This window comes from Apteryx mantelli, chromosome 33 (genome assembly GCF_036417845.1).
Source record: "Apteryx mantelli isolate bAptMan1 chromosome 33, bAptMan1.hap1, whole genome shotgun sequence".
In the NCBI taxonomy this organism is placed as follows: domain Eukaryota; kingdom Metazoa; phylum Chordata; class Aves; order Apterygiformes; family Apterygidae; genus Apteryx; species Apteryx mantelli.
In genome coordinates this window covers 4,032,371-4,057,762 of record NC_090010.1, presented here as the reverse complement: position 1 = coordinate 4,057,762, position 25,392 = coordinate 4,032,371, and the positions used below count along the sequence as shown (strand labels likewise).

The window sequence follows — 25,392 nt, the reverse complement described above, 5'->3', positions numbered from 1 at the left end:
TGGTGCAGCTGGGAATGATACATCCTGAGAAAGTACAGATAAACTAGCAGAAGCCAGTGGGAACCAAGGTTAAGGGCTAGACAGCTTTGCCAAACAAGTAGCAAGGTACGAGGCATGACCGCTGTGTGCGTGATCGGTGCAATGATTGGCTACCTGTGACATAATCTGTATGAACCACAAATCAAGGGCCAGAGCGCCGAATACTTGTACTTATAAAATAGGCAAATTGCTGAATAAAGATGGAATTGAACCTGCATTCTGTGAATGCGTATGATTCATTCCCGTCACTCCCGCGGACCGCGACAGGACGGCTTCTCTCCTTCAGTGAGGAAGATCTTCTTAACTTTTTGAGATCCAGATCCACATCCTCCTGCATATCTGGCTTAGAAAGCTCTTCTTCTGGGGGCCATTTGGGTTTAAATACTTTGATGCCTTCATCTAAGGCACTTCCTTGAATACTTTGGTCAGATGGAGGCGGCCAGGCAATCCTGAGCTTTTTTGTTTCTGCCGGTCTCTCTTCTCTTTCAGGCAAAGCTGAAGCTTTTGCTTCCATGCTTGCTGCCAGAACTCCCACTTTTGCAATTGGGGCATCCTCTACTCCAGGACTTTGAGGACTTTCTGCTGCGTGTACATCATGGACAGTTTTCTCCAGGGATTCTTCACATTCAGTTTTGCTTGCCCATAATTCCTTATGCTGTTTGTGTCCAAAGCCTTCATCATAATTGCCTTTAGCTTTGAAGAGCTGATTGAAGTGAGGCTTGCAGTAAATGTTCCCACGCAGAGATGCATATGTCCCAAGACTGTTCAGAAAGATATTAAATGAAATGTTAACATTCCATATCTCAGCCACCAAGCAAGGCGTACATTTTAGTTCTGTTACTGAAGAGATTCAGTTTCAGTCTTGCAACATGTTTAGAAAAGACAAACTTGACAGTGGTCCCAGCTTCCATGGGTTTGTATGGTCATCTTTTCAAATTTCAGGAGTTGTCTACAATTATATTTTTCCCCCACATCAAATGACATTAAGAGTTTAAAATAGATTGCACCAGGTGCAAAGGCTACTGGCAGAACTAGGACTATAATACCATTCCTATGCTCCTGTTCAACCCACAGGATTAAAGTTGCCTTCACCTTTGCTAAGCCTGAACAGCATCTTATTCAACTTCTGAGAATAGCATAGCTGAACTGCCTAAAAGGCAGCCAAATGTAGCAGTCTGTTTACCTGAGTTTACTGTTGCAATAGGAACAGCGGAAACAGCTGATGTGAAACACCTGCTGGTTGGCAAAGAGCCTCTCCATTGGGTACACAGTCTTCTGACACCCAACACAGATTTCCTTCGCTGGCAACTGAAACTTCTAAGGGAAGAAGAGAAAGCTGGTTTACTGGCAAATGAATCAACTGCTAAGAGATTTGGCTTGGGTTCATACACAGCTTCCCGAGTTCTCAGAAAATTTGCAACATTTCACTTTCAGCAATTCATTGCTAGTTACGGTACAGTGGGTGCTGGTGGGCAACAAGGGAAGAAAAGGCTACAGCAGGCCCACAGGATTGCCTTGGCTTCGCAGTTAGCCAAGATTTTTCCCCAGTGAATTCCACAGCTGAAGCATCACTAGTTAAGTAGGGTTTGAAAAGCAACAATGGAAATACTAGAGTTCTCAGTCACAACTTTGACAGAGCCAGTTCCCAGAAAGCTGTCTTATTTCTGCAACCTGAAGTTTTCTTTGTTGGAACATGATGAGGAAATATTAAGGTAGATTACAATCAGTGTGAGATTTATCAAAATCAAAGAATTAAGCATAGGAAAAGAGCCAAAACAACCTCAAAAGAAAAGGCAGGGGATGGGGAAAGAATAGGAGTGGAACAGGCTGCTCAACAGTTTGAAACAAACCAATTTTGCTAAAGGTTCTCCTCTTTAAAAGAGGAGGAAATAGTCTCGGCACAGATGCAGGCAGCAGGAAACATTTCTGACTTCATTTGTAAGCGGTTCCAATTCTGTAGCAAAGAAACTATACTCAGGGTTCAGGACACACAGCCCTCAAATTTACTCAAGACTTAATATTAGCAGGTTTTTGACATTAGGCAGCTAGAATTGTTTATGTACTCATGAAGAGAATTTCCTGAGAGTTTAGTGTAAGGGTAAGCTTAAACGCTAAGGAGTCAAGTGTCACTACTGTGCTGCATGGGAATAGTTTCAGATTTTGTTTTCTGACAGCAACAAGGAAGTAAGTACATTGTCCATGAAAAAAGGTCACTTGACGCTGTTCACTTCTTGGAATCTATTAAGGTTGGCCCGTAGGAAACACACTTTAATATAAGAAAAAAAATAAATAACAGGAAGATGAAAAATTGCCGTTTTTGGACTGCATGTTGATTGCAACCACTCTAGCAACAGGGTAAAAGAGTGCCCAGGCTCCATATCCATGGATGTGCAGAGACACATTGATATTGTAGCTTGCTTTTTTCTTTTTTCGGACAAAGAATGACCTGCTACAAACTTACTAAAAAGCTTTGAGGAAAAATATGATGGTTAAAGAAAAAACAGGAAGGTCACAGGAAGACAAATAATTACAGCAATTTATTTATAACAGGCTAGAAACAATGGTTAGGCAATGAAAGTTACAATATGTGAGGGACAGATTGCTGAAGGCAGAGCCAGCTGAAGTCAGTTTTTCACAACCATAAAGTTTGCTGCAAATTTAATTCCAGTTTAACAGGTTTCTATTTTTTCTTCTAATTTAATTTAAGTTTAGTATAACTTCAAACAATGCCTTAAAGTTCAAATTATGATGACAGCTTGACCAAAAGCTTGCAATCTCAGCATTCAGAGCTCCTTCTGGAAAAATAAAAAATAAAAAGAACACCCTCTGGGTGTTGCCAAAACTGCATACGAATTCTCGATGTTGAGTTGCTAAATGCAATCTCAAACATGAGGTAATTTACTGACCCAAACAAAAATCTAATCATCCACACTTGCCACATAGAGCAAGGCAGTGACAATTCGCTTGCCCATCAAAAAATAACTCTTCCTGGGAGCTGAGTTTTGCAAGAAGACATCACAGTGCTGGCAGGTGCTTCTGCAATGCACATCCCCACCTAAGAGGAGGAACTTACTTGTATAACAGTGAGCCCTGTGTCTGATGGAGAGGTGTTTTGGGGTGTGAAGAGAAAGAAATTCCTTTCCAGGCATACTACAAATAGGTGCTACAGGAGGAAGGTGAGGCCCAATTAATATAAAAAACTTGAGAGAAAGCTGAGAGTTGAGCTCACATTAGGAGGGAAGCAGAAGGCAGGAGTAGAGATTAGGAACCAAGAACAGGAAACAGAAGCTGGAAGAGACAAATAGGAACCTTACATGAATAAACAGCATCTAGTTTTCTATCTGAGCAGTGTAGCATCAAAAGCAGTAACAAGGCAGAGGACTAAAATGGTTCTACTACTATAACCAGATTGTACAGGGGACCAAAATGCATAGCTTGCATGTATCTTGCATGCTTTAACAGACTGAAGTTATAGAAAAGCTATAGGCGGCTCTAATTTCACATACTGGCATTTATACTCCAGAACACTAGGAAGCCACATCTCACTCGTCTTGGTGAGGTCAGTACTGTTCCTTTCAAAGATGGGGAAAACAACAAAAGCACAGTTGTTTCCTCAAGAGTGAGCCAGGAAGTCTGTGGCAGCACAGGGAATAGGCATCCTAAGTCCAGACGGCACACGTGACAAGCAAGTACAGTGTGATCAAAATGTTCAGCACTGCAGTTTTTGTGTTTAATAAGATTAGCAAATACATTCCTATCCAAGACGTTCTCCACCTGCTTTATGCTTTAGAGCTCCTGCTAAAGAAAATTTAAAGACTTGCTATTCAAAATGCCAAACTCAAACTTTGTGGAGTCACACACTAAATTGCCCTTACTGTAAAGTTCCTGCCAATTGCAGTTGCTTTGGGAACAGCTGGAAGGGGAAGGCGGAGAGCCAGGTCCCAGCCTGCTGAAGGCTGGGAAGTTCAGTATCAGGATCCTCAATACCAGTCTCTAGAAACCCTGACTTTACCAGAGGCACGGACAAGCCCTGATAGGATCTGCATCCCGACTTCCCTGCTCAACCCCCTTTTCCCATACTGAAGAGACACAGATTGCCACTACCACAGGGACACACTGTTCTAACAGCAGCAGGGCAACTCCCAGCAAGCAATTCAAACTTCATCTTTGAAGAAAAACTGACAGTTTTGCAATATTTTTCCATTCTGAACTTAAGTTCCCTTGTGAACACAGTCTGATGAAGACTGGTCAGATATTGATATAGTCACTGCCAGATTCCTTGAGAGCACACTGATTGGCTGTATAAAGATTGGCTGTTTCAGTAATAGTGAAAAAAGTTTATTTAAACCATTGCTAATGTTTAAGAATAAATAGCTGCTTTACCTTCATTGCTTTTGGCAGAGATGCATCCGTCTGGCCAAGTGGTTTGGAACCAAAGTTTTGCTGTTTTGTGTTGACAGGTTTCTGAACTTCTGTCTCGCTCTCTAAGTTGAGTCCAACTAAGGGAGAAGAACAGGAAGAAAAGAATAACTACAGTGATTTGAAAACCACGGAAAGCTTATTCTGGTAAGGCTGAACTGCAATCCTGCCAGCTAAAGGCCCCAACATTTGTTCTTAAATCTTGCGAGCTAGATCAAGTAAATATATTTAAAAATGATCAGTTTACTCTTCTCACTTACCAGTGTTTGTACAGAAAAGAAATTGCATTGATATATCAAGGAAACTAGTATACAGTGATCCAACATCTAACTCTCAGGAACTGTTTTTCATTTCTGCAAAGTGCTCAAGTATGGGCTTAAATAGGTGTAAAGCTAATGCAACATGAGAACACGTTTAAGCACTTTACTGAGTAGGAACTTGGGTAGCTTTGGACAACACTAAAGATATTTGGTAATTGTCCTCCATTAATAATTACATTCAGACTATTGACTGATATAGTATTTGCTACAGCCAGTAGTTTAAGCCCAAATGGTGAGGAAGCTACACCTAAATATATTAAATCAGAGCAAACAAGAGTTACAGATGTTTCAGAATTACAATTACAAACCAATTTCTAAGCCTGAAAGAAATTATTATAAAGTTGGAGTTAGGCACAGGACTGATTTTTAGTACAAGGCAGATTTTTCCTGGGTCAAATTCATCATTTGGCAAGAGCGACCTTAAGCATCATACACACAAAGGGCAGAGTTTAATATTTTTCCTCAGCCATGCAGTCTACTCTTATCGAGGCAGGAGAATGAGTGCTTACTGTTGCCATCCTCGGAAAGACCCGAATGGAAATGCGGGCTGTTCTCACCTACAGGAGCCTGCAAGAGAATGTTATACAATGAGCATGTTTGACCTTCACGAGTCTGAATAATCACGGCCTGAGTAACACAACAGGCAATTTGATGGAGGAAGGCGCTTAAAGAGGAAGAGACTGGCCACACTGAGGTACACATGAAGCTACTTGTTGTTCTGTAAGGCACAAGGCAGAGTCCTGTTGACTGCCAAGACTGTTCAGTCCTTGCCACAAGGCAGACATCCTCACAGCTTCACACCTCTCGCAATATTCAGATCATCAGTTGTAGTGATCACACAAACATCATGCTTTTGTGCTCCCAAACACCTGCAGCTTGTACACCTCTATGTATTAGTCTTCAGAAAGCCTTGTTGCTTTTGCTGGTGTACTTCCTAGGTTTTCTTACTAAGAAATCCCTTGCCACCAAAGAATACCCATTCACTGGAACTCTCATGACTTCCTCTGAGATTTGACAAATCCGAGATTGAAACACGAAACAAACACAAAACTTTTTTTTTGGGGGGGGGGGGGGAGGGGGGAAAAGCTGAATTTTCAAAAAGGTTCTCTAGGACTAAAAGTTTGGTGTTCCCAGGTTGGGACAAACATGCCTGGACCTATCCTGTTCATCCTCCTTTGGAAATCTTCATTTTTTTTAAAGCAAACTTTTTAAGTCAGGTATAAACCAGTTTCAGATACCAAGTGTGTTACAGATAAAGTTCTTGATGTAGACTTCTTAGTTAAACATGGCCATATTGCTATTAAATCAAATACAGCTAGAAGCAGTGACACTGAGAAACTAAAGTGCTGTAATAAGATTAGCTGTATATAAAATAACATACTTTGTTCTGTTGAAAAGTACAGCTTTAACACTAGCATATTGGGAAGTGCATCAGCATGCTCTGTGTAAGAGTCACAAGTGCCTGGTTACTAAATCTTTCATGAATTTAGTGTGGAAGTGACAGAAAAGGCTAGCAAGTTTGTTTCCTTTTTTGCCAGAGATTCCCATTTCTTTCATTTACTACTAAGAGTTTTAATTAGGCCTAACACCAAAGTTTATCCTGTAATTTTAAAATGACAACTATGACTCTCAAACACTGTTCTGTTCAGGTTCTTTACCATGTTTGGACCCCTCAACAGGATGCAACATAGTAAGAATATCAATAAAGTAAATTGAATAAAATTTCTTGCATTCAGCAGTAATTGTAAAAATCTTCCATTCAACAACAGGGAAGTATTCTGATTTAACAGGTGTTCTTTTAATTAACTCACCTTTTAGCAAAAAGCAGCCTTTACCAATTAAACATGAAGCTGCTCAGCTGTCAGTGAGGAACAGCTGAAAGCAACAATTTGGCCCTCTGCCCAAGGAAGGCTGGAAAGCTCTAAAAGCCCTCCTGGCATTAGGCTGCCATGTGTTCAGAATGGCTGGAATACACAGTACCCCACTTATTATTCAGCTACTTTTATCCCTTCTGCTATCCCCAATTTAGTATACAAATGTCTGAGCAGGCTTTAATATCCCTGTATTCACAGAGTAATTTAGTCTCATTTACAGCTGAAGCTCAAAACCAGGAACAAACCCAAACTGGCATTCTCGGTTACATTAATCAAAATTTAGCCACTAAATGCAGGAGAAAGTGACCCACTCCCTTCGCTTCTGTCACACAAAGCTTTTCATATGTATATTTTTTAAACATCAAACAAATACCTAGCTCTGAATCATCATTTTACAAGTAGGGAACATAACATAAAAAAGTTTAGGTGGCTTTCCCAAAGTCATCAAGTATTAATGGCAGAGATTAAAGAAAACCTTCAAAGGTTTTGGCTCCAGTCAGCTGCTAAAGCCATTAAACAACACATCAGCATGATATTCAAGGATTCTGCCACACAAAGAGTATGTTATTACTGAGAAGACAGGGGAACTCTCTAAAAACGTGTTAATAATTTATCTCTAGATATTCTCTACAAAGGAACTGCTTAAGTCTTCCACAGAGACCTGCAGAGCTTATAGTTCAGATAGAGTCTAAAAATAACATAAAATTAGGAATTCTGCAATGTGTAAATAATTTATATCAGCTGGTAATGTTCAATTTCCAGATGGTATGTGGAACAAGCATCTCAGCTCTGCCTCTTCAACTAGTTCCGCTTAAAGTGAAGTCCTTGATCTTCACCAGTGTAAGCATCTTACCTTCTCCCCATCCTGACAGGAAATGGAGTCCTCAAGACTTGGTGGCATATTCTCCTTCTGCTCAGATTTGTAATTCTTGGGTTCACTTTCACTGGCTTGAATCTCATTCTATAGAATAAAGCACTTGAAAGTTGACAGGTTCTTTTCCCCTAGGAAAGTACTTGCTTTCCATTTCTCTTAAAAATTTTTTTAAACTGTTTTCCTGGCAATGGAGTCATAACTAAAGGGAAAGGCATAAAAATCTACACATACTTTATAAGTGATTCTAATGAGGAGGAAAGATAAGGCTGTAGAATTTTATTAATTCTATGGATACAATGCCAATGTTTTTCTAAAAAACCCTTTTCTCTACTCCTAGATTTCTGCTTAAAATCTCTCTTTCGTTTCCCCCTGCTCATTCCACATCTCCCCTTTCCAGAATGGTTAACCTTTCATTTGAAATTACAAGTATTTCAGGACAAACGCTGTGTAAAGCACTGTGCAACTGATAAATACAATTCAACATAAAAGCAAGTTCTACCCTTGCTTCAACATCAGTCAAAAACATAATTGTTATCTATTAAGATTTTGTTCTTGACAAACTGACTTAAGATTTTCTCAAAAGAGTCTTTCAGACATTTAAAAAACATCCAGTGAAACCTCGTGCTTCTTTCTCCAATTATCTTGAATCCTGTGGCAATGAAAGACTCGTGCCTTTCACAAGGCATCTTCTCTGTAACACGGAAAAGAAAAAGCCAAATGCCAGCAGCAGCAGCTTACTGGATTTTATAAACAGGTCTACACAAAGAAGATCATGTCTAATATGAATGTAATTGAATGTTAGTATTATAATGTACAGATCTGTAAATAAATATCCTGTCTATCATCTCCCCCTCCCCTTTTTGTATCACTTGCAATGCTATAAAAGGATTGCTTCTCACCCATACTCTAACCAGCTATAAAAAAAAAGTATCAGTTTTAATCAGTTTTAAACTCTACCACAGTGCCCTCAAATTAGTTGTTCCCAAAAGAGATTATGTGACACACAGTAAGAGAAGGGAAGTACAAATACCAAACTACCATATCAAAAGACCCATAGTTCCTTCTGGCAGCAGGGAAGAAGCAAAAAGGAGTTACGGCTTCTGTTGGGACACAGAAGTACTGCAGACTCTGGCCTCAGCTGCAGTTGTTTGTTTCCATTTTACCTGCTGTCCTTGTCAGTGCTCCAGGCCAAAATCAAGAGAGATTCTGCCAAATAGAACATCCCAAGAGCATCAGGCTGGACTGACACCCAAACTGATAGTGTTTGAGCTTCATAAACAAGAGTCTCAAGAGATGCCTATGGTAAATCTCGTGCTATTAGGACATAATTTAGTGGATCAGCTACAGATCTTAGCCACAAACTGAAAAAGGCAATCTAGCCAACCAAATACAGGTGAGAAACGGGGTGTAGAAATCAGCCATTAGCAGTTAATCAGATTTGTTGCACTGCCTGCAATTAATTCCCACTCATGCCATGAGGTTTACTTGACTTTCTTCCCAAGGGCTGCAAAGTTAGGCCCACACTGCATATGAAATGCAGAAATCGTTTCAGTTGTGTAGAGATTTTTGCATCTGTATGAAGATACCCAAGAAGCTTGTGCTCTTCTAAAGTTTAGGACCAACGTTTTTTGCTTCTATTGCCAGTGCAAGTTTTCTAACTTAAAAAGGTCCCATCCCTTGGAATTTATCAATACGGTTAAAAAAAAGACATACTTAAACAATGAAAGTTCCCATTACTTAAAAAATAATAATAATAAATCTTCAGACAGTTCCAGCAAATGCACTTAAGCACTTTTTAACAAAAGCTTAGATTCTTGCAGTCTCTTCAGCTGCAGTAGCTTACTGTGATTCATTAATTGCTCATTTCCTGTTTAAATAGCTGTAAAATTGGCACAGGTTAATTCACTGCAACAGAGTAGTTGGATTCATGTAATGGATGAGAAGACTTGAAGGGAGGCGATAACAGAAGGGAGGAAAACTGACTAGAGAACCCAAGGCTGCAGGCCAAGAGATACAGGTTCCATGCACTGTATGACACTGCAAGTCGCTCCATCTTACTGCGCTTCACTTTCCCCTAGTTTACAGCTAATTTACAAATACCGAATTGAGATTTTTAAAGTATGCAGAGAGCTACAGACACACAGAAAAAGAATGTCAGCTATGTTTCAGAAGGACCTCAGTCAGGGTGCCAGCAATTAATTTCTTGGAAAGCTTTCAAGATTATTTCAGGAAGATGCAAATACTTATTTCTTCCTGCAGCCTGTAGAGGAAAATCTTCATTAGAAATTACTCTCATGAGCAAAAAAAACCTCTCTTCAAAACAAGATGACATTATCTTCAAAAAGCCTGCTTTCCGTAAGACCTTCTTTTCAGCCTCAGGTTGAGGCAAAAATTCACTTCTACACAAGCCAAAGAACAATAGACTTACCAGAAGGTTGGTGGCACTGCCCTGCTTGGACACAGCTGCCTGATACTTGGCCAGCCTATCCTTTATTGAAGTTTCTGTCAAGCGAGGCATGTCCAGGGTTTTCTTGCTCTCTGCCTTATCTGGGCTGAGTACTGGACTACTATCGACTAGATGCCCTGGAAAAAGAATTATATAAGTAAAGAGTAACTTCCATGAAACACCAGTAGAGATTTACAAATCCCATCCCTTCACCACTACCAAGACCACAGAAATTCCAGAGCCGAAAGCACAGGCATGCTTGAGTCAATGGCTTATGCTCCAAGTCTTGCAATTAATCCAGCTAGTTTCAGAAGTAATACATTCACCAGACGTGGAGTCCAGCCAGCAGCCTCAGAAGCAACAAGAGCAAACGGTTTGAACCTTGAAGACTGTCTTGCTGTTATTGTTAAATAAGAGCAGCTACTACAGTGGCTAAATACTTCACTTCTGTAGTGGAATAGTTTCAAAGTCTTTTTGGAATGACATGGGAAGTGAGGGAGGAAGTCTCACCTGCCACTTCTAACCTCTCCGTAAATTTAAATCTCTCACATGACATATTACAGCTGAGGAGCTCAAAAAAAAACATTATGAAATAATTCAGTTTAGCCTTGCTCATCCTGGCAGCATAGTTTTGAAGCATCTGCTTTTATCTCAAGAGGAAAGAAACATTTGGCAGCTTACCTACAGGCTTAACTCTTTACATAGGTCCAGATCTCCCAACTCCCAGAACTATTCCCTCGTGCTTGCCATCCATCCTTCATTTTTGCTGCCAAATGTTAGCCAATTAGGTTTAAAAAGCCAGCTCGTTTTACTGTTCTGCTATCTAACTTCCTTATGTAAGGGTTAGCACTTTAGTAATAGCTTTATCGTTCAATACAGAATGATAAAAAGAGACCTTTCGCTAGCTAGTGGCCTTGAATGACTAAAGCATTATGTGGATCATTAAGGTCCCTCTTGGGGACAATAAGCGAGTATAAGTAGTTCTTGCCATTCTCTCCAGTATTGCTCAAATAAGGACATAATCTGTACCACTAAGTGGTAAGATATAATATTAGCCATAGGCTGAAAACACAAAAGTCTGTAAATGCTTTGTTAGAAAAGTGCCTTTAAACATACGAAAAATACGTAATTTTGCTCAAGTCATAAGGCTAGCTGTAGTTGTCCATTTCTGGAAAAGATAGGAAGAGGGAAAGGAATTAAAGCAACAGAAAGAAGGCACATCATCTTGTCCATTTGTATAAAAGAGAAACGTTTGCTACTTAGTTTTTAAATTAGTTTGACTATTAAGGAAGAAAACATTGTCCTAGGACTAAGACACAGGAGAAAAACAGGTTCCGTTCTTTAATTTGCTAGTTATCTCCTGTGCCTTGGTGTCCTCACTTATAGGGATAATGGTTTAACATTCACAGCATGATTTAGTTCATGAGATGTGATGCTCTCAAGGACCTTACAGATGGAAGATGGCTCCATTTTTTTCTGTTTCTGAAAGGCATAAGGCTATTTCCATTGTATCGTATAAAATAGTTTTATAAACCGAAAAAAAATGAAGATTACTAACCTGAGGTACTGTGGCTCTTCTCTCCTTGGCCAACATCAAAGTCCTCTGAAGAGTAGCTGTTTTCAGAAATCCTCCTACCACTTGCTGCTGTCTTCCTTTGGTCCCTAGGGACCTGCTAGAGACAAACCCACCTATCAGCTGCCTGGACAAACAAAGATTGCTGCATATAATCCTTTAAGATGCACAGGTGTCACTAGCAAATCTGCTTTACTGGACTAAACAAGTCTAGCAGGTGACATCCTATTTAACCAGTATAAAGTTTGATCACAGAATACCTAACCCCCGTTCACCTGGGAAACACTTTCTTGAAGAGGTCCATAGGTGCCCTTTGACTGGCTGTCTTTGCTGAAAAGTCACAGAACCACAAAGATCATATTTGTAGGCATTTACCGCTGCAAGAACAAAACTTCAGTCTAGGTGTTCACATCTCATACAATTTATTTGTAAGTTAATATGCAAAGTCATAAATCTTTATGAAGATTTAAAATCAGAGGATGAGAAGAGTGATCTACCAATCTGTATGCATTAATTTTCAACAACAGAAAAGAGAACAAATACTATGGTAATGAAAGTTATCTGGACTTACTTGTTTTGACTTGGATAGCTCATGCATTCAGTACCAAATAATTCCCTAATTAGGTCTGATAAGACTGAAGCTAAGCAGAACAGTGCTAGAGATAAATATTCTCAGATATCCAGGATAATCACTATCTGCAAGGCTGAACTGCTGGACAGGGTGTTTTGTAGCTCTACCAGACAGATGCTCTGGCTGGCTCAATCAGATTTGATAGTCTTTTGTTGACACCGACTCCCCAAAAATCTAACACTCATTAAAAGAGATTGTGAAAAGAATTTCAACAGCTTCACTAAATACTCATGAAGCGCAGAGTTTGACTTCATCAAGATAGGATGTTTTCACAGCTGAAAGTCAGCCTATAAAATACTAGAAGGTGATAGATCTTTCTCCCCTCCCTAGGAAGAGTTAAATCACAGAACCAATTGGAAATTAAGATCGAGGGTAAAGTAAAGAAAAAAGGCAGGTTTGGCAACATGCTTCAACCACACATTTTTTTCTCCCGCTGCTTCCAACAAGTTTCTTATTTGCTGGTCACCAAACTGAAGGAAATTCCAAAGTTTTACTTTAACAGAGCTTCAGTGTAAGATAATCACTGTGAAAAATCAGGCTGCTTTGGCATACAAAACAGCAACTTCACCAGGAAAGAAAAATGCAGCTGAAAGACCTTTTTTTCCATTAGCATGGGAAATATTTTTTATTTCTGTGGTTTAAGACTTTGGTAATGTTTCTTACTGGAAAAGAGCTTAGCTATGACAAGTCTTTTCCTTCCATTGAACGTGTTGATAGGTTCAGTTTGGGAGTGCCTGCACACTTGCAAGAACTTGCAGATTCCTTATTCTGTGCAGACTATCCTTAGATGATTCTTATCCAGCCTACGTCCACTTTAACGTCACCTTGAGCCCACAAATCTAAAGTTCTTACAGCTCAGCAGTTTGTTGTTCAAAGAGTCTAACTTTTGACCAGCATATGTAAGAGAGCGTTATAGGTAGAATGCATTTGAAGACATGATCGTTTGAGGACAGAGAAGAGAGAAAACGTTTATTAGCCCACTTGAAAACCCTGACTGCTTCATCTCAGCCCTATTGGCTTCAGAGAAGTTGGGTTTCTTTTTCTTAAATATAGCACCACGTACATTTTCTTGCACACAGTGAGAGTGACAAAGCTACAAACAGAACAAATAAGTTTGCAATACATATGTGGGGAGTTTAACTGATCAGCAGAGTACATAAGGAAGATTTCACTACTAGGGAATGAAGGTCTTAATTCAAGAACTCTAGATGAAGTGTCTGGGATTCCAATCTCGCTGAAAGAAACTACTAATACTTTTAAGGGCGGGGGGGGGGGGGGGAATCAGAAATCAAGACTGGAAACGTGTTCAGGCTGCCTCTCCTCATTCTCCTTTGTCTCAGGATCTCACTTCAACATACTTTCACTGAAGTCTTCCTCCAGTAACATCATGCTGAATTGCACTTATGTTGAAAAGACGATGAATTCTCTATTATTGCTAAAATAAATTACTAAAGAAATTAAACCTCTAAGTAAGGCTTGGCAAAGTGCCGCTGCATTGTCAAACAATTACAAAAGGTGTTTATCAGTCACCAACCCCCAACAGAAGTTCTGGATCAGGCTCCAGAACCTCATCTAGACATGCGCGCAAAATCAAGTTTTTCCTCCCAAGTAACCAAAATTTTCATCAGAAACAGTCTTTTCTGTTTGATTCTGTATTACCTTCATCTGACTTGAACGTCATGTGAGTTCTGACTTAAGAGCAAAAAAGCTTCCCCCCCGCCTTATCCCACCATGCTGAGAAATCCACGGCAGCAGGAAAAGTCAATTATCAGGGGCAGCTATCTCATGACTCGCTGTACAGACCGAGTTCATGAGCACTGCAGCTCTCAGCTGAATCACCTCCCCGGCCCTGCCTCTCCCCTCCTTCCGTCCCCTGTGCCACCTCGGCCATCTGCAGGTGATACAGTCAGGATAATTTCCCCTGAAGAACTTTTCTGCAGATGAGTCGCATGACACAATTAGACTATGTCTTAATAAGTAAAATCCAAAACAAGTTCAAAACACCAAAATACAAAAGCTTTACACGGAATTCAGAGACAGGTCTTAATACTAAAAACTGCAACTGTAAAGCCGGCATTAATATAGAAGGTACACAACATTCCTACATCATGGAAAAAAGCAGAGTAATAGGGAGGGAAAAAAAGGGTTTACCAAAGAGAAGATGAGGGACTTTCTCTCTCCACTGCAATCAATAGACTGACCGCAAGTAGTTAGGATAACTACGGTTCACGGTAGGCAACGCTTCAGCAGGAAGGAATCCGTGACTCCCAGCCTTACACTCGTGCCACCCAGTTCCCTTTACAGCCCTGACTAGGTCACTATTCCAGTAGCGCAACTTTTGCTACCTGCAAAATGGGATAAAATATTCCTTGTGTCTGGAAAGCCCCAAGGTTCTAAGACAAGAGAGGCAAGAGCAGAAGTACCACAAACAGAGTTAACAACATTTTGCCTAGGGCACAAGGAGCTTTTAGGCAAAACACCAAAGAAAAGTTACACCTACTTCAGTATACACTAACTGTGTCAAATGTGACCCAGCACATTAGGTTAACTACACAAGACAGAGTACGTTTTTGCCTTAAAGGGGGAAAAAAAACCACAAACCGATTTGGAGACTTTCTTTTAAACTGTTGCAGATATGCTTGGCTTTTCTTTTCTTCTAAGCTTCCTTGTGCAAGTTTTTACTGTCATTTAACAGGAAGTATTCTTTGAAATCAGTAAAGACCTGAGATTCAACATTTGCATGGTACTAAAAAAATCAATCTAGATGGATATGCCTGCTTTGATTCCAACTAACATGTTTAGAGGCATTTTCTTCCATGAAGGTGCAATAAAAAAAAAAACTGCCTTGCATCTAAATTGCAGGTGATGGAGCAAGATCTGAATGAATACATGAATAAATTAAGTGGGTTTTGCTTATGTCCCTGAAAATCAGAATAGGTTTGTTTCTGTTGAATGTGATTTAGAGTACGTGACTGGGTCAGGAGATCCAGGCTCTAATCTGGATTCTGCCACATGCTTGCCCAGCAACCAGGCAGATCATTTTACCTTTACTGCCTCAATGTTATAGCCATGTTGCTACTTATCTCATACAGATGTTCTGTCAGCAAAGCTTTGACAGCACTTATACCATACCACTGAAATAAATACCATCTCTGAGCTGAAGCCTTCCTTGCACTTAAACCAGGGCTTCATCAATGGACAGAGTTCAAGGAAAAGCACAAATGGAAGAGCCAAGAGCCAGCTGCACAGCTTGCAGTTAGCCAAATTTATACTACTGCTCCCATTGCTTCCTACTGTCGTGAAAAAGAATTGTGTCTCCATACTATCATTATACGTGACTGCATGACATCATCCTCCAGCCCTCAGATAAACTCCCAGAGCCAGAAACCTTACAATAGTGCTTTTTAATCACAAAGCCCTCCCCCCTCACACACACAGTTAAACTTTAGAACACTTTATGCTTTTTCTCATCCTAAATTAAAAAGTAACCAGATGAACTTGGGATAAGAACAGAGTTTGAGGGAAACCTAACCTGAATAGTTTCATATCTACTGTATGACGGGTACTGTATTAAACTGGTTTTCAACAATATTCAAATGACTAAGCTTGACAGAAATACCAATTCCAGATTCAGTCAGCCCAGAAACAATTTATTCCCCAGGCTAAGATAAAGTTACTTAACGTCCATCTGCAAAACGGTACTTTCCTGTGGAATCCCGACTGATTAATCTTGGAGCGAGATCTCCGAGAACTGCTATCAGGAGATCACCCTCTGCAGCCAGCCCTTTGAATGGGGCTGACAGCAGAGGCAACGCTTGCATAGTGACAGAGACTAAAAAATGTAAGTTGTGAAAGACTGCTTTGATTGCTATGTTCAGACCCCAAACTCATTTTAACGTAAAGCTTCTCCTCTGAAGCTCTCAACTATTATGTATTTAAATAACTTTTATACGAAATTTGTTTGCTTTACTCAATACTGCAAGAAAACCACCCGCGGTAAGACAAAGCCAGAAGTATAGGAAACTATGAGAAAACTGGAAAATCCACCAGCATCTAGGCCTCAGGACTATGTTGCAAGTCACTGGCATATGCAACTCATTTTCTAGTTAAGCAATTCTCCCCGGGGACACAGAGTCTGCAGTCCACATGCAGGATCAGATTTCATGAGCAGTTGTAGGAAAATGCAAGCCCTGTGCATTTGCAAGTCAAAACTAGTGAAGGCAGGAGCTTGCCTGGCTATCTTTGCTTACTTTTCCCTCTGAGAATTTTTGTTGATAAGAAACATTTGTTAAGATACAAAGATGAGAGGACAGCAAAGAAAAGATGGAGTATTTGCTTAGTGCTTTTATGAATACATCTGGATAGATATGTTAAATATAAATATTTTATATATAAATATGCATAGTTAGCCCTGGAACTCTGGCAGTGCTTCCATCTCATCTGCAAGTACCCGAGACTGTTGAGCTTACTTCAAACTTATTTCATATATATATATATATATATATATATATTTTTTTTTACACAATTCATGTTTATGTAACTCATTTCAGTCTTCAGACATGATGCAAACAATCCCAACTTGCTTTAAAAGAACACTTATATATTCCATACTTATTTTTCTCATCTTTAATTGATCCACTCTGTCAAAACCAAGTTCATTTAAAGTCTGCAATGAGCAATCGCAGATACGCACGAGCCCATGCACTTTATGTAGCTCAAAGAAGTTATTAACAGCAGCTACATGAAGTTTCAGCTGGAGCAATGAACAAGGCTGCTCCCCGCAGTCGGCAGCCCGCAGCCCCCCCCTCCGCGGACTTCTCCCGATGCCCAGGAGGCGGCCGAGTTTTAGCTTCTCCTGGGGTTTCACGGGACGGACCCTTACCTTGGCGTGAGCGGCTTCGCCCTTTTCAAACATCATCTTCAGTTTGCTCAGCGGAACGCTGCACTTCTCGATCTTCGCCGCCGAGTCCGGGCTTTCAGCGGCTTCGGGCTTCTCCACCTCTCGCCTGGCTTCTCTCGGGCAGTTTTCCATCTCACCCCCCTCCAGCGAGCGGCTTCTGAGCTCCTCGCTCTCGGCGCCGGGGCACGGCGGCTGGCCGGGGGGGGCCCGGCGCTGGCAGGCAGCGGCAGCCCCCGGCCGCGGCTCGGCGCCCGGGCTCGGGCTCTCCCAGCGCTTCTTCAGCGCGCTCAGCGTCCCCCTCCTAAAGTGAGGGGGGAGATTCTCCGCGCTCTGCAAAGAACGAGGAGTTAACTGCAGTTAGCTGCCTGGTGAAGCACCGAAGCGCTTCCTTTAAATGCGAAAGGAAGTTAATGGCTCAGTACTGATCTCAGCTCTCTGCTTTTTTCAGACAGCTGTGAATAGTTACAACTGTGCCACATGGAGAAAGCATCCCGGATAGGAGAGGAAGGAGGGGGGAGAGGAGAAAAGTCAGGAGCTCAAGCAGGAAGTGATCAAACAGGATGGCCTTATAAGGAAAAAGGGAGTCGAGGTCTAATGAGTTAAATGACACACAAAAGGCTTGAATCTACACATGAAGGAGAGGGACCAAAATCCACATAACAAGGGTCTCTAGTCCTACAACAAGCAAACAGAAAAAGCAGCCATATGAGATGGGTGGTGTGCCATATGTTGCAATGTCTTCCAGCTGTTTCTGAAGACAACAATTAGTAGGCTGTTCTAAAAAGCTATAGATTATCTTTCAGAAACAACTACTTTTTTGGAGTTGGCTATTTGTACCATCAGTTAACCGTAGCATTTTAGTTAGCATTTAGTTACAAGACATCTCCATCTTCCATATTTTATACCATACCTGTAAGGCACAAGCTAAACACTGACTACTAATTTCTTTGTGCTCATGTTTAAAAATACCAGACAATTTGGTGGAATTTGTCTTCTATTTTGCACCACACATTGCAAGCTCTAGACAGGATACAAACACACAGACCACAAGCTCTGCCTTACCATTGCGAATTTGATGGTAACACACGGAGCAGTACTCCTCAGATTCAAGTGCCTTCCAGACTAGTTTTGCTTACAAGCGGTTACCTGTCCCCAGAGTAACAGGCCACCCTACGTTTGATTCATTCAGATGTAATACCTGCCAGCATGGCATTTTTGCTGTCTGTCCCTTATGGAGACCACTACGTATCAAACTCACTGCAAGTGGAACAGGTCTGTAAGGCTTATGGGAATTAACCAGGATTAGCAGCTATATTAGGATTTAAGTCTCTCACCCTGTTACTCTTCTGGTCACATTTTGAACACTGCTTTGCAAATTAACTTGAATCCACTGAGACTTCAAAAAGATCAGTGTGTTAGCTGACTGTATTTAAAAGAAAGCACTAAAGTTGTAAGGCAAATGTTATAATGTAGCAGAAGTAGTCAAAATTGCACATCAGGTTTCCACAGGAACATCTCTGGACACCAGGCATATTGCTGCCTATGAAGTCCTGGCGTACCTCATAACACAAGTCATTCTTGCTTGGGACTTGCCTGTCCCAGGTCATACTAGCAATGAAGAAAATTTAAGAGTGGATAATAATTTTTAGAACACTAGTTTATCACACCTATATCCTGAACAGGAGAATGACTCCTCAAGCATTAAAGAAATCAAGGATGCTGGCACTAACAAAGACTTACCTATATATCCCGTAAATATTGTTGGTCTTTTTAAATGAGCATGAAACTGAGGATCTGCTTATAGACGCAGACCTGCAATGTTAGTGCTTGATCTTCCACCAGGGTCCCCTGGCCCCAGAACAGTGAGTGCGTGTAGTTCACAGGAGGGAATGCGAGGCTGTAACAGAGCCAAACGGAGGGCTCTCCCCTCATCCAGGGGCATTTTGAACCCCATAAGCCCCTTCAGAGATGACTCCCCTGAATGGATTCTACAGTTATCAGATATACACATTAGATTTCAGAGAGGATCACAGATTCTTTTAAGCAGACTTCCAAATTTAGTTATGAAGAGGTACCACATAATTGCCTACAGCTAAGAACAGAGGTGGATATTCATGTGTTGTGGTTAGAACTACAGACTGACAGCCAACTGGTTTTGGCTTTTGCTTAGGACTGAATTGGTGATTCAATATACAGCTTTGGGCAAGTCACTTGATTTTCTTGTGTCTTATTCACACTGGAAAAGGGCAAGGGGAGAGGGCCAAAGGCAGAAACTGGGTCTAAGCCAACTTTTCTGTAGGACACGCGGCAACAACTTTGATATTCCCCAGATCGACTGTCACAGGAATGGTGCATGTAGGCGATCTGTTCTGATTGCAGGCTATTGCTTATTGCCTAAGAAACAAATACTTACATTTCTTTTTTTCTCAGCAGTGGCTTCTTCAGCTGCTTTCTGATACCTTTGAGAAAGAGGAAGGAGGGGGAAAAAAAAACATTTTTAATCAGAATACTGAATGCTCTTGAAGACAGCTGAGATTCTTTCTCCAGCAAGGATTTCATGCACTTCCCAGACCTATCAGATAAAACCAGACGCTGGAAAAAATAATAGTAAATAGTATCTGAACAATGTAAAGTGATAGACACATTTTAAGCCATTCAGCTTACAGTAATAGCATGCATTAACAATTTTCATTATCTAAACACTCTTAGTCTCAAATATAGACAGTTTACCTTGGAATGGCTCTATTGTTTCCCCCACCCAGCTGTCTACTCTGCCCCCTTGCAGGAATAACTCGGCTATTTATACAGCAGCTGCTGAACCGTAACAAATTACAGCTTGGCATACGAGGAAAATCTACATAAGTGCCAGTTTATCTTACTATGCTGGGTTGTAAACTGCAGCAATTCAGCAGTTGCTTCATGAGCAGCTGGACCATCCCAGCAGTGGAAACAGTAATCGCAGCCCTCTGAAGATAAGCCACCCTGGATCATGAATCAAAGTCCTTTAAGAAGCTATAGAAAAATCCCAGCAATCTGCGCTCCGCTGCACTGGGCATAAGCACATCCACAGCTAGGAGCACATACACCACGCCACTCGGGATACTGCACAAGTTGACTGCGCTTTCCTTTTGAAATGCACAGACTAATCTAATCACATATGATGAATTTTGCCACATGTAGTGTAACTAGATATTTACTGTAACTAAGCAACTGTCAATAGGTTACAGACAGTAAATGAAACACTAATAATAGTCATCAACTTCAGCCTTTAAATAATTGTTGGTGTCAAACCTATCAGAGGGCTCAATAACTTCTAAGAAAAAATCCTCTTATGTGCCGATACCTGCTCTGTTACTCAGTTCTTCCTTGTAGCAAGTGATTTTTTTCCCCACTGTGAATGGTATTCTCCCATACGGACTTCTCTTCTTGCTACTGTAGAGATCAGACAGACTGCACCCTTACCTATTCCTGTTCTGTGAGCTGCATTTACTGTGCAGCTGAAAGCTGCTGAAGGAGTGTGCATGGCCCTCTTTAATAAATGCAGAAGCATTAACCCATGTCTTCTATACTACACAGTTTCCAAACGCTGAATGAGTCATGCTGCTGAAAAAGTAAGTTTGTGGAGGAAGAGAAGTCAATACTGGAAGAAGCAGCAAAGAGACCCCTGGGGATGAAAGTCCAATACCATGGTGGAAATCACAGACAAGGACTGAAGAATCCCAGACAGCACTGTAAGTTAGCCCACCTCAGTGCATTTTTTAAGTCTCTGCTGTTAGCTGCAAATTTGTGTGTCTCTGACCTGTCAAAACTCAATCTAAACACTACATGGGATGGGAAAAGTGTTTTCACATACAAATATTTAATAAGAGCAATTTAGAAAAATTATATTTCTTGCTGCAAGTGTCAGAGTTGGCAAAGCCGATAGCACTGTGGTTTTTCAAGGCATTGACACTGCTGATGTAGAGGGACCCTACTTGATTAAGAAATAGCAGTTTGGATTACTTCCAGTAAGCCCTTTTCAAAGGATTATCAACATTTAGCAAGATGACCAGGTTCTGTAATCAAATTTCAGTGAGTGAATAAATTACTTAACAGAGTGGTCAAAGCAAGCAGCTTCTCCCTAGGACACAGTACTTAAAGAATAACAGCTATGTTTCTGTAAAGTCCAGATTGCAATTATTCTCCCTCTATAGACTCCATAAAGTTTCCCCCACACTCAGGATTTAAATACTCCAAAACCTTGCTCCCCTATTAATGCAATAGCCCAGGGGACTTGGTTGTGCAACTCCCATTGAAAATCCAAGCCATAGTCTAGAAACGCAAGCTTTTCCAGAATACACACGTAGGCTACTGCCACTCAGCAACAGTCTTTCCCAATTTATAAAATATTACTTTATTATTTGACTGTCATTTATCATCCACCTCTCAGACAAAAGGGAGAGATGGTATTCCTTTTCTGCACAGTATTGTGAGACATGTGGAAGGGGACGTGTGTAGAGAACACGACTACTGTGAAATTCTCGGAAAGAGTTCTTCCTGGGGGTTACATCCATAACTAGCAGTTGTCAGAAGTGCAGTTTCTAACTGGTACTCCAGTTAGCCAATAAAGCGTTACTGCTACTTTTTATAGTGCCAGGCAGGAAATGCCATGTTAGAGAGGAACCTATGTACCCTGTGCTCGGGCTGTAAAAGCCCATTCTGATTAAGTAAAAGTCTGATGGCAATAGCTGCTACACTCCAATGCTCTACCTTCAAAAGCATATTGTACTTTGACAGAGAATGCTGTACTTTCTTTTCTGCTAGAAGAAAAATTATAATTCTAATTGCTGTAACAATATAATTTGGCAGTAACTAAAAAAAAAATTTGCACAGCACATATTCAACCAGAAACTTAAATGCCTACAGAGCTATGTTATTTTTAAGAAGGAAAGCAACTGTCAGTGAAGCAGTCATTGTTGAAGGTAGCAGCTGCCAACCAACACATACTGATTGCATTCAAAAGCCTGACTGCACTTACTTGGAGAACCTCTCCGCAAGAGCTGATGACTTATTCTTGTTGACTAGAGAAAGCTCTTTGGCAGTGATTCTCAGAGACTGTGAAATCCATTGTCTTCTGTTAAACGGGGAGGGCTCCATCTTATCACCACGAATACCTACTCAGGAAAAAAGTAAAGTATTAGTCAATATGAACTATTCGAGCTGAAAGGTGGTTTCACAAAATGATTCAACACTAAGTCAGCATTTAGGTGCTCCCAACACCTGAACGTTGCCACCATGTCCTGGTCATTCAGGCTCTTGTGTATTAAGTGGCTAAGAAAATGACATCAGATTAAAGTTGCAATTTCCTCTGAAGATGCCTTTGAGATGGTCTCCTTGATAAAACACTAGCCACAATGTCAGGGGTAAGAGAGAAGCCGTAAGCCAGGACAGGAGTAAGAAGCAAGCTGTGATTGAAAAGGATGCTGATGTGAAACTCTGTATTTCTTTAACACACACAAACATGCACGCACTCCAGGAAGCCCTAATATGCCCTCTCTTGTTCTGGCTTCTCAACCAAATATGCTGGCATTTATGTAAGAAGGCAAGAGTTATGAAACCTAAGAGGATGTAATTCCTATGCAAACATTTTTCTTTTACCCTTGTGGTGTTCATTCTTAACGCAGCAGCCGTTTCCTTTGTGAGCTAAAACAAGTCTTCTGTTCAGGGAGGCAGCTGTAAACTTCATGTTGCAATAGCTATCAGTTACCTAAAGGAGTAATTTTAACTGCTCTGTACTGCTGTAAACTGGAATAGATTTTGTACAGCTTTTCATCACAGAAGCCAACAAGACTGTATCAGATTTTTTTTTCTTTACATAGTTTTTTTTTTTTTTGTGGAGGAGGAAAGGGGGGGGAAGTAATTTAGAGTTCTTTGATAAGACCAAAATAAAACTAGTGGGGCAACGCCTTTCCTTTTTTCCTCTTTTCTTTTATCCCTGGTCTTATGTCACACAATGCCTGTAGCAAGTGCATTAACTGATCCTACAATGCTAAGATCACTGAAGCTGATCTCTTTCTCATTTTTTCCATCCATTTCTTTAACTGATTCGCACCATTAGGTCACAGAATGCTAGAAGTCTGAGTACAGGTACACACTCCTAGACCATTAGTCACACTTTAAATGGGAGCACATTAGGAAAACTTGATACGAACAGTCAATCGAATGTAGGGAAGACCACGTTTCTGAAATCTTCATATGCATATAACATAATTGCTCATAAAATGACAAAGACTTGGACTTCAATAGCGCCTCAGTTCAAAAGAATTCAGGTATCAGCAAGCAGAGCCTCACTGATTTGGTGGGAAACTGCATCAGAGGTACCAGGGAACTGGGTCTGCCAGCGCCCGCTTGCTGCTGGAACCAGAGGACTCTCTAGTGCTGCACCCTGCTGCTGTGTACAGCCAAAACAAGGAGCAGATTAACATTTTGCTGTCCTGGCGGACGTAATCAGGAGGAATGTGACTTTCTCTAACATTCCTTAATTCACCTGATGTAACTGAGGGAATGATGCACCATGCCAGTACATGTTTTTCAAGACAATGATTTAGATGGTACGTTTAGATGTACGGATTGAATTGTCCTGGCAAATAATAAAAGTTACGCTATTTCTGTTGTAGCGTTGAAACGCACTAAAACTACTGTTCAATTTTATGTTTCCAGTTGCAGCTTATTGCAGCTTCAGATTCACATCTTCCACTTCAGGCAGTCTCCAAAATACTTCCATTGCCCCTTCCAACTGGCAGTGTTGAAGAGTTACTTTTTGAAATTTATGGTTTCCAGAAAACATTTTGTGTCATTAAGTTATTCTATTAACCTGTGCACTTTCGTACAGATTTACTAGGCTAGAAAAAGGATGCTCTCCGTCCTGCAGGCTCAAAACAGTTACCAGTCTTTGCCAATTGCACAAATGATCATCCACAAGGAAAAAGGCTCTTCTAACTAGAATATAAGAGGAGCACTCATTTTTTTCCTCACTTTTTAAAAGCATATTAACCATGCAAGTAAATAATAATTTCTGTGATTACAAAATTTAGTCCCTATTATCAATGTTCAGTAGCAAACATTTAGCACATAGCTTTAATAAAGCCACACAATACATACACAGAGATTATAGATTATATTTACATCTAAAAAATATTTCCATGTTAAAAAAAAATCTGAAACAGCTGTGTAAAGCTACAGATTAAACTTTTGTTTTAAGATTAATCTTGAGCCAAGAGATTATCTGAGGCACCACTTTGCACTTTAAATTGTCTTTTTCAAAAGGGAGTCAATTTTGTACCGGCGAGAGTAGCAAGACATTTATTAGAGTCGCCCCTTGGCAGAGAGAGCAGGTTGCCAGTCGACACCCACCTGACACGGAACGACAGGTTGAACAGCAAGGCAAACAGAAAGAAAAACAGAAAGAAAACAAAATATAGTTTAAGTGCCCAGGAAATAAACCTCTTCTTGCTGCACAGGCATTCCACTGCTCCCATTAGTGACTGCAGTTTTGGGGATGCATTTTTTTTCCTGTTGCATTATAGTTCACTTTACCTACGTTTCTTCCCCTTTAAAGCCAGAGGTACATTAAGACAATCAGGACTGTCCTGGCAAAGATCTCTGATAGAGGCAATAGCTACTGCTAGGACTTTCAAATGGAAAGTTAAGAAGCTTATTTGTATTCTCTGTCGCTAGAAAAGACCCGAAACGGAACTCTAAGACGCCCAGAAACTTGTGCCCCTACGCTTTTAACGCCATTCCACATTCTCAGCACTTCCCCAAACGCTTATAGTTTCAGCACGTCCAAGCATCTCCGTCCTTTTTTTGCTGCTCCTTCTGAATAATTTATTCCAAGTCATTTCAGGAAATAGTCCTTTACTGTAAGCATTAAAATTTAAACAAGAGCGCAAACATTCTGCACAGCGCAGTGGAGACAGATGATGTTCAGAGCAGGGCACACTTCAGAGGAGGAGGAGAAAGGGGAGGCAGAGTTTTGCAATACGTCGAAAAGGGAAAGAACCGCGATTTAGCCACCGCACCGCACCAGCCCCGCTCCGGTAACCGCCGCTAAGAGGTTAACCAACCAAACAGGACCCACGCGCCCGCAGCCCCCCCCCCCGGCCCGGCCCGGCCCGGCCCGGCGCCGAGAGCCGGCGGCGGGCGAGGCGGAGCGCGGCGGGTCCGACCCCCCCCGCCGCCGCCGCCGCCGCCGCCTCCCCACGCACCTGCGGCGCCGGCCGGAGGCGGCTCCCGCGCGCACCTGTCACGGCTGCGGCAGCGACTGCGCCCCGCGCC

General features: G+C 41.2%; 1 protein-coding gene across 1 annotated transcript in view; it reads right to left on the bottom strand.

Annotated features, from left to right (window-relative positions):
- LIMA1 (LIM domain and actin binding 1) overlaps window positions 1–25,392 on the bottom strand; it is a 34,404-nt gene extending 9,012 nt beyond the window's left edge. Inside the window, exons 1-11 of the mRNA XM_067314030.1 lie at window positions 25,323–25,392; window positions 22,094–22,229; window positions 19,490–19,535; window positions 17,059–17,406; window positions 11,531–11,642; window positions 9,955–10,109; window positions 7,506–7,613; window positions 5,288–5,345; window positions 4,423–4,538; window positions 1,223–1,356; window positions 310–800 (exon numbers count right to left, since the gene is read on the bottom strand). Coding sequence (XP_067170131.1) covers window positions 310–800; window positions 1,223–1,356; window positions 4,423–4,538; window positions 5,288–5,345; window positions 7,506–7,613; window positions 9,955–10,109; window positions 11,531–11,642; window positions 17,059–17,406; window positions 19,490–19,535; window positions 22,094–22,212 — 1,687 coding nt within the window. The 5' untranslated portion in view covers window positions 22,213–22,229; window positions 25,323–25,392. The remainder of the gene's footprint in view (window positions 1–309; window positions 801–1,222; window positions 1,357–4,422; window positions 4,539–5,287; window positions 5,346–7,505; window positions 7,614–9,954; window positions 10,110–11,530; window positions 11,643–17,058; window positions 17,407–19,489; window positions 19,536–22,093; window positions 22,230–25,322) is intronic.